This window comes from Oryx dammah, unplaced genomic scaffold, assembly GCF_014754425.2.
Source record: "Oryx dammah isolate SB20612 unplaced genomic scaffold, SCBI_Odam_1.1 HiC_scaffold_3, whole genome shotgun sequence".
Taxonomy (NCBI): domain Eukaryota; kingdom Metazoa; phylum Chordata; class Mammalia; order Artiodactyla; family Bovidae; genus Oryx; species Oryx dammah.
The window spans coordinates 85,082,226-85,092,262 of NW_024070187.1; the positions used below are offsets into that span (position 1 = coordinate 85,082,226).

General features: G+C 41.7%; 1 protein-coding gene across 1 annotated transcript; it reads left to right on the plus strand.

Annotated features, from left to right (window-relative positions):
* The first annotated feature begins 1,008 nt into the window (after positions 1-1,008).
* On the plus strand, positions 1,009-3,819 carry UTP3 (UTP3 small subunit processome component). The gene has a single exon (XM_040237019.1). The coding sequence runs from the start codon at positions 2,327-2,329 to the stop codon at positions 3,749-3,751; it is 1,425 nt and encodes a 474-aa protein (XP_040092953.1). The 5' UTR covers positions 1,009-2,326; the 3' UTR covers positions 3,752-3,819.
* The last annotated feature ends 6,218 nt before the right edge of the window (positions 3,820-10,037 follow it).

Below are 10,037 nucleotides of genomic sequence, written 5' to 3' on the forward strand. Positions count from 1 at the left end.
GCATGACAGGCCTCCCTGTCCATCACCAACTCATTAGAAGAGACTATGGCTAATTCACCTTTGAATCTACTACAGCATATAGCATTCTGCAACAATTAATAAGCAGTTAATATTTGCTGATGACAAAAAATCTATTAAAGTCTATATTCAAAAATGAATTCTGCACTTAGCATCAGAATGTAAAGACTTTTACCTACGCATTTTTTATTCATTAAATTGTACTTCCTAAAATCCTGTACAGGTTTTTAAATGCTTATAATAACTTGTAGCACTTTAAAAATATTTTAGTTCAAAATGTCACTTTTCTAAAAAATTTTATTATTTTTTATAACCTGATGAGACTGCACTTTCTACAAAAAACCTGTATGTCACCATTAACTTTAACAACTATTACAGTTTACCTTTAAACTATCTACATTTAAAGGAAGCATAATGTCTAAAATATACAGTGAATATGAACTGATCATATGCAATGTCTGAAAACATAAACCTTGAATTACTCTAAGATTGTGAGGCAGTCCTTTCACACTTATAGCCCTAGAAAAGCTTCTACAGACAAATCTGGCTAATTTTTTCCTTATTACCACTCTTTCTCTTGAAATACTTTCATCTGAGCTCTTAAAGTTTCTTTCATCCACCCAGTACAGCCTACCCTCTGGAAAAGGTCTGAAACTCATTCACATTGAACTGGCAAAGGACTGCTAACAGCTGAGTGTGAGGGCCTGGTGTGGAAGCCCTGTCTCAGGTTTCTGTGCTAAATTTGCTAACCTAATCTTCCCAAGTCTCTGTTTCCACATGTAGACAATGAAGATACTGGAACTGGAATTAATGATTTCTAAAATCCATTCCAGCTCAGGTTATCTCCCTTAGGGATGTTCGCAGGTTTAGGCATCATTCGTTCACTTCATTTATTTAGCACCTGAGATCAGCACATGCTCAAGTACTGTAACTTCAATACTTATTCATTAAACAAATCTTCACTGAACACTTACTTTGTGCCAAACGCTGTGCTGCGTGCCTGCAATATCACAGTTCTGTTGAGATCTACGACGTGATACAAAAGAGCTGAGAAAACGGCAGTAAGGGAGTTAAAGAAAAGTCCAACAAGTGATGCTTAGGCTGTCTCTTCAATACAGCAGAATTTCTCAAATTTGGCCGGGAGCACTAAACTCTTCTTAGTAAGGGGGTTGGATAGCATGTACCAAAAGACAGCGATGTGAAAGGCACGTTGAGTGTCCTCAGCAGCTGAAGGCTGGGAAACACAGGATAAGCGTTCACAGTACTCATCCCACTTATGATCCGGCACGTTTCGCGTGATGATTTGGTTTAACTAAACCACCTGTTCCACCATTGCGAGAACAGCGTCTGCTCTTGCCCATCATCGTTCTCCCAGAGCCTAACACGCTGCCTCATGCTTATTAAGGGCTGAAGAATTTATAAAGGGCCCGCTCCTGAGGGTTAACATGTGTCATTTGCAAAATACCTTGAAGAATTAACTTCTTCCACTAGAAGGAAGAGAAATCGCAGAGCCTCCTGCAGGCAACTTGAGTTCCTCGGAAACAGTCAGACTGCAGAGCACAGCTCTGCCTCCCCACCGTCACCACCCCTCAGAAACTCCTCGGGGACTCCAATTCCCTGAAGTCACCGAGCCCTGCGGCCGGGGGGCTGGAGACGAGCTGCCACCCGCCGGAGGCCTGTGCCCTTCCCGGCGCCCGCACGCGATTGCTCCAGTCAGCCGCGGCGCCGCCGCCACCTCCGCCTACTGTGCCCAGAAATGTCATATTTGGACGTTCCGTAGACAAAAACAATCTGATTAACTTCCTGACAGATAAGCGAAGACAAGACTTCAGCAAACAAGAAAATCTTATACACCTGCACTCGGCTCCGGGCCGGTGACGTCCGTACCAGAGCAGGATAACTCCCGGCACCGCCTGGCTGCCTCTTCTAGGCGTAGAGGTAGAGCGCCCTCTAATGATCACTGCTACTTCACATGCGGTTAACGGGGCCGTCACCCTAGCCACGCCCAGGCTCGCGAGAGTAAGAACAGGACCAAAGGGATCCCGGAACCGAACTTCATTACCTACTGTTCCCACACGGAAAGGCCCAAATGACCAACCGGAAGTCCTGGTGCAAACTCTCTACGGAGAGCATCCTGGAGACCGGAAGGAGGTGAAACTGCCGTATCCTACTGGAACGCCCGCCAGACCAGCGTGCTGAGAGATCGCGTGGCTGTTACAGCGGCGTGTTGCTGGAGCGCGTGGCTCGTGCGCAGAGGTCAGAGGTGGCTGAAAGCCTGACGTCGGTGTAGAAGCTGAGACCGCGAACTATGGTGGGAAGATCCGGGCGGCGCGCGCGCGGAGCGGCCAAGTGGGCAGCTGTGCGAGCTAAGGCAAGTCGCGACCCAGAGGACGACAATGGAGAGGACTTAGAATCTCCACCCTCACCGGGGGACTCGAGCTACTACCAAGATAAGGTAGATGATTTCCACGAGGCCCGATCTCGGGCCGCCTTGGCTAAGGGCTGGAGCGAAATGGAGAGTGGGGACGAGGAGGATGGCGATGAGGAGGAGGAGGTGCTTGCCCTAGATGTTGCCGATGAGGACGATGAAGATGGAGAGAGTGAGGAGGGTGACTATGATGATGGTGGGAGCTCCGTGCAGAGTGAGACTGAGGCTTCTGTGGATCCCAGTTTGTCGTGGGGTCAGAGGAAAAAACTTTACTACGACACGGACTATGGCTCCAAGTCCCGAGGCCAGCAGAGTCAACAAGAAGTAGAGGAAGAGGAAAGAGAGGAGGAGGCGGAGGCACAGCTCATTCAGCGGCGCTTAGCCCAAGCCCTGCAAGAGGACGATTTTGGAGTTAGCTGGGTGGAGGCTTTTGCAAAACCAGTACCTCAGGTAAATGAGGCTGAGACACGTGTCGTGAAGGATTTGGCGAAAGTTTCCGTGAAAGAGAAGCTGAAAATGCTGCGAAAGGAATCTCCAGAGCTCTTGGAGCTGATAGACGACTTGAAAGTTAAGTTGACAGAGATGAAGGATGAGCTGGAGCCATTGCTACAGTTAGTGGAGCAAAAGATCATCCCCCCTGGAAAAGGAAGCCAATACCTGAGGACCAAATACAATCTCTATTTGAACTACTGCTCCAACATTAGTTTTTATCTGATCCTGAAAGCTAGGAGAGTCCCTGTACATGGACATCCTGTCATTGAAAGGCTTGTTACCTACCGAAATTTGATCAACAAGTTGTCGGTTGTGGATCAGAAGCTGTCCTCTGAAATTCGTCATCTGCTCACACTTAAAGATGGTGCTGGAAAGAAAGAACTGAATTTAAAAGCAAAATCCATGAAGACCAAGCCAAAATCAGTTTCAGAGACTTCTGCTGCTGCCTTAGCTGTTAGAGACCTTTCTGATGATTCTGATTTTGATGAAGAAGCTGCACTGAAATACTATGAAGAAATGGAAGAGAGACAAAAATTAAAGAGAAAGAAGGAAGAAAACAGTACCGAAGAAAAGGCTCTTGAAGATCAAAATGCAAAGAGAGCCATTACTTATCAGATTGCTAAAAATAGGGGACTTACACCTAGGAGAAAGAAGATTGATCGGAATCCCAGAGTCAAACACCGGGAGAAGTTCAGAAAAGCCAAAATTCGCAGAAGAGGCCAGGTTCGTGAAGTTCGTAGGGAAGAGCAACGTTATACTGGTGAACTGTCTGGCATTCGTGCAGGAGTTAAAAAGAGCATTAAGCTTAAGTAAAGTTTTTGCTTAGCTTAAGTCTTTTGGCAATAATTTTGGATTAATAAATTTTTATTTTTAACTGGTGATGAGTGTATTAATACTTAATGCTTAGCCTTAAATGTTAAAAATTCTGACAATAGGAAAATTTCCTATATAACCCTATTGAGGGTTATTGCTCAATTTATTTGTGTTGTAATTTGTAATCAGGTCATACAGAGAACTGTGGGAACAATATGAAGATGTGTGGGAAAAGAGGTGGTGATGGAAAAAAGTTCTCCACTATTCTGTCAAACAGTAGCCTGGGGAAATTACATAGCTAGTTGTGGAGCAACAGACTTAAGAGTACTTTTTTTTTCATGTATCAGTCTTTTATTTATACTTAGAGTACTTTTGTATTTTTTCACGTAAAGTGAAGAGGATGCAGCTTTGGTAGTCATCTTATTTGTAAGCTAGGATATGAAGTAGTTTTGATGTTTCATTGCCTAAAGTATAATTCTTGAGCTGGAAACTTACTAATAATGGGTTTAATGTTAAGTATTTTTGTACATTTTATTGTGGTAAAAGCTTAGGAAAGAAGGGGAACTTAGTTGAAAATAGAGATATGCCTTAATTACATTAATAGTGAATATTTTTTCATAGTGCTTAATGTCATAAGATAAAAATTCCATTTCTCCTTCCATACTGTTGGTTGGTCTTTGTACTTTCCACTTGCAGAAAATGATAAGATTACTACTAAGTGGTAACTTCAAAATTACATTTTATATATATATATATATATATATATAATTATTCTGATCTTTACAGTAGGGGAAAGATGACATGGTGAACTTAAAAATTCTTAGGATGATACCAGGGAGAAAATGAGAACACTAGTAAAGGAGCACAAAGGACCTCTTAACTGTTTATTCATTAAATGTTGTGCTAGCTGCTAGAAATGCAGAGATGTCAGTGGTTAATATTTATTAAAACATTTGCCATAACTTTATCAGAGATGAGGATGCCAAAATTCCAGATTAACTTTCTAAAGGACTTTGTGTTTGGGATTTGGACCCAAGATGGCTTACCTTGAGCCTTCATTATTTTAACCTCTGGCTTACAGCTGCTGCCAGCATAGCACATGTGCCAAATTATTAAAAATAAAAAAGGAAAATTGGAAGTTTATATTGAGTGTGAAGATACTTTTGTAAGTATTTTTCTCCTTATTCTTCACAACTCATGTAGTAACTTCTAGTATCCATACTTTAGAGATGAAGAAACTGGCAAAGAGAAGTAACTTTCTCAAGGTCATGTAGCTATTAAGTGGAAAAACAGGGATTTCATTCTGGCCTTTCTGGATTAAGAGCCCTATCTTGTATTTCCTTTTCTGATATAGTAGGAAAAGTATAGGTCTTGGAATTAAGTTACTAGGGTGATTTTGAGTTAAGTACCTGATTTCTGACTCATTTTCTTATTCTGTATGGTACTATTATACCTACATTAGGTACAGGTATATACATGTAATTGGTTAGGAACTGTTAGATAATGGAAAATACGTATATTTGTTTATGGCACAGAATTCCTAAAACCTTTGTAAATTCCTAAGTAACAGGAGCACTGGGAATATCATTTATTACGAGAGGACTCTAGGTGAGCTTCTGGATGGGAACGGATCACCAGAAAGACCAAGCCATGATTAATAGCTTGCAGTTTTCAGCCCCAGACCTTCACATTGCAGAGAGGGGAGAGGGGCTAGCTGCTGCTGCTAAGTCACTTCAGTCATGTCTGACTCTGTGACCCCATAGACAGCAGCCCACCAGGCTCCCCCATCCCTGGGATTCTCCAGGCAAGAACACGAGTGGGTTGCGATTTCCTTCTCCAGTGCACAAAAGTGAAAGTGAAGTCACTCAGTCCTGTCTGACTCTTCGAGACCCCATGGACTGCAGCCTACCAGGCTCCTCCATCCATGTCCATGGGATTTTCCAGGCAAGAGTACTGGAGTAGGGTGCCATCGCCTTCTCCCAGAGGGGCTAGAGATGACGTTTAATTGGTCATGTCTATGTGAGGAAGCCTCCACAAAATCCCTAGAGTAGGAGGTTTGGGGACATGCCATGATGGTGAACACATTCTCATATTGAGAGGGTGAGGTAGCCAACTTCATGGGGACAGAAACTCCTGTAAAGGGGATCTTGCCAGTCTTTACCCTATGTCCTTATTTATCCAGCTGTTCGTCTGTATTTATCATGTCCTTTGTGTGTGGACACATGTGCATGTTCAGCCTTGTCTGACTCTGTGACCCCAAGGACTGTATAGCCTGTGAGGCTCCTCTTTGCATGGAATTTTCTAGGGAAGAATACTGTAGTAGGTTGCCATTTCCTCCTCCAGATCATGTCCTTTAGTAACGTGTAAACATTAAGTGTTTCCCTGAGTTCTGTGAGCCACACGAGCAAATGAATTGAACCCAACCTCAGACTTCCCAGGTGTCACTGCAGTAGATGTTAAAGAGCCATGGGTTCAATCCCTGGGTCTGGGTCAGGAAGATCCCCTGGAGGAGGGCATGGCAACCCACTCCAGTATTCTTGCCTGGAGAATCCCATGGACAGAGGAGCCTGGTGGGCTATGGTCCGTATTGTCACAAGGAGATATGATTGAAGCAACTTAGCATGCACTCACAGACTAAAAGAAGCACAGGTAGCAACCTGGGCTTGAGACTGGCATCTGAAGTGGGGAAGGGGCAGTCTTGTGGGACGGAGGCCTTAACCTATGGGATCTGATGCTACCTCCAGCTGGTGTTGCAGAGAATTACTTGGTGGGGAAACATGGTGTCAGAAGTGTTATGAGTGATAATAGTGTGACAATAAAGGAGAAACGTACAGGGGGAAAGTGGTTTTTCTAATTCGAGAGCAGGCTTTACCCAGACTCCTACTCCAGTTTTATCAGTTAGTACCTGTGACTTGGGGCAAGGTCCTTGATCTCTCTCTGTCTTTTCATCTAAACTGGGGATAGTAGTACATACGTACTTCAGAGTTATTAAGGTAAAGTGAATTAGTATATTTGAAACACTTTAAAAATGAGTATATTTAAAGCCTTTCCTTTCTCCACCATATCATCCCAACCCAGGGATTGAACCCAGGTCTTCCCACATTGTGGGTAGACTCTTAACCAGCTAAGCCACAAGGGTAGCTTAAAGCACTTAGGGGCTTCCCAAGTGGCACACTGGTAAAAAATCTGCCTGCCAATGCAAGACACTCAAGAGACCTGGGTCAGGAAGATTCCCTAGAGGAGGAAATGACAAGCCGCTCCAGTATTCTTGCATGGAAAATTCCATGGACAGAGGAGCCTGGCCGGCTACAGTCCATGAGGTCGCAAAGAGTTAGACAGGACTAAGCACATACACACAAAGCACTTAGGATAATGCCTGTTAGGCAGCAAACACATGATAGGCATTGGTTCTTATTACAGGTTGTGAGGATCCACATCTGACAGGCAGATACTAAACAAATTACAACTAATAGCATAGTGATTCTTGTTCATTACAGGAATATAGAGAATAAAGTGTACTTGTCTATGTAAAAATTCTTCTTAAGAAATTAATATTCTAAGTTTGAAGCAAGAGGGGAGCAATTAAGACATATTTCTCCAAATGTATCACGTATTCCTTTAGAGACTTCAGTTCAGTCACTCAATCGTGTCCGACTCTTTGCAACCCCATGAATCGCAGCACGCCAGGCCTCCCTCTCCATCACCAACTCCTGGAGTTTACCCAAACTCATGTCTATCGAGTCGATGATGCCATCCAGCCATCTCGTCCTCTGTCGTCCCCTTTTCCTGCCCCCAATCCTTCCCAGCATCAGAGTCTTTTCCAATGAGTCAACTCTTCGCATGAGGTAGCCAAACTATTGGAGTTTCAGCTTTAGCATCAGTCCTTCCACTGAACACCCAGGACTGATCTCCTTTAGAAAGGACTGGTTGGATCTCCTCTCAGTCCAAGGGATTCTCAAGAGTCTTCTCCAACACCACAGTTCAAAAGCATCAAATCTTCGGCACTCAGCTTTCTTCACAGTCCAACTCTCACAACCAATACATGACCACTGGAAAAACCATAGCCTTGACTAGACGGACCTTTGTTGGCAAAGTAGTGTCTCTGCTTTTCAATATGCTATCTAGGTTGGTCATAACTTTCCTTCCAAGGAGTAAGCATCTTTTAATTTCATGGCTGCAGTCACTATCTGGAGTGATTTTGGAGCCAAAAAAAAAAAAGTCTAACACTGTTTCCACTGTTTCCCCATCTATCTCCCGTGAGGTGATGGGACCGGATGCCAGGATCTTCGTTTTCTGATTGTTGAGCTTTAAGCCAACTTTTTCACTCTCCTCTTTCACTTTCACCAAGAGGCTTTTTAGTTCCTCTTCACTTTCTGCCATAAGGGTGGTGTCATCTGCATATCTAAGGTTATTGGTATTTCTCCCGGCAATCTTGATTCCAGCTTGTGTTTCTTCCAGCCCATCGTTTCTTATGATGTACTCTGCATATAAGTTAAATAAGCAGGGTGACAGTATACAGCCTGGACGTACTCCTTTTCCTATTTGAAAGCAGTCTGTTGTTCCATGTCCAGTTCTAACTGTTGCTTCCTGACCTGCATACAGGTTTCTCAAGAGGCAGGTCAGGTGGTCTGATACTCCCATCTCTTTCAGAATTTTCCACAGTTTATTGTGATCCACACAGTCAAAGGCTTTGGCATAGTCAATAAAGCAGAAATAGATGTTTTTCTGGAACTCTTGCTTTTTCAATGATCACAACACTTTAAATATGAACTCATTCTAATAACTAGGACAAGATGGTCCTATCCTAAAGTGACTTTGTCAGAGGTGAATTAACAGTAAATGAAGGAACAGAAATTACTGCATTTGATATTTACATCTTCCAAATTTTGTATTCACTTAAACATTTAAAGAGCACTGAGATGTGCTGTATACTGTCCTAACACATGAATAATAAGTTGTTAACTATTCAATGTGACCATTTTTCATAGACTCACTTCATGAACTGTAGAGTCTCATGGATAAGAGTTCCAATAAAATAGATTTCCAGTATTGGGCATCAGCACAAAGCAACAACCTGTTGGTTTTATGTCACCATTGTAAGCTATAGGCAGCTATTGAAAATGCAAAATATTAAAGATTAAAGAAGAAAATGTCAAAATACTGATCCAGTAACTTACTCTGCCACTAGCCAGCTGACTGGCTTTCTTTGGGCTAGTCAATTCTCTAAGCCATAGTTTCTCACCTGTCTTATTTATGGAGCTAAATAAACATATCCCTTTAATTTTTCCTGTAGAAGTAAATTTGTCAGACTTCTAAAACCACCTTGAAGGCCAAAACTTTTGGTAAACTGAGAAATTACTTTCTGTGATTTTAAAAATAAAAAGTAGTTTAGGTAATGTAAATAAATATATTCACATACCTGACAAAATAGTTGATGTATCTGAGAAGTAGATAAGAGTTGCTTATTTTTTCTTACTGGTTGTATGAAGTAAAAGAATTTTAATATGTTAAAGTAATTTGACACTATCAAAGTAATTCAGAAAAGGCGAAAATCAGTATATAATATCCGGTCACAATGATGAACATGTAACCACTGTCTGGATAGTAGGTGATCCAAAAAAATCATGTAAAATTCAACTAGAGTTCAAACCATGTGAACAATATTGTTTCAGGTAATAATCAAAGTTTTAAAAAATATTTAAAATATTGATTCTTCTAAAAACATTTATGGTCTGCCATCACAAGTTTAAACATAGAAACACTATAGAAAATTTAACACTACCCACATCAACAAATATAAATGTGTTTTAAATTTTGCTTAGTCTCATATCAAACTTTTTAATTGGATGTCGTTGCCTTAGCTATGTATTCCAGAAAATGTTTTCTTTCATAATTATTCTTTAAGCTAGTCACTTGTGAAGAAAAACTGATCTTTTATATTTGCTTCAAAGGGAAGCTTTGAATAACAGTAAAATTAAGAATGAACATTTTTTAAAACTATAAAATAAAAACTTGAAGGAAAGTAATAAAAATGTACTTTCTTCCAAAGAAAGGCAATGCAAAAGAACGCTCAAACTACCGCACAATTGCACTCATCTCACATGCTAGTAAAGTAATGCTCAAAATTCTCCAAGCCAGGCTTCAGCAATACGTGAACCGTGAACTCCCTGATGTTCAAGCTGGTTTTAGAAAAGGCAGAGGAACCAGAGATCAAATTGCCAACATCCGCTAGATCATGGAAAAAGCAAGAGAGTTCCAGAAAAACATCTATTTCTGCTTTATTGAC

Excerpts from the sequence above, each read along its gene's own strand:
- UTP3 (XM_040237019.1), top strand. The coding sequence starts at position 2,327 with ATGGTGGGAAGATCCGGGCGGCGCGCGCGCGGAGCGGCCAAGTGGGCA.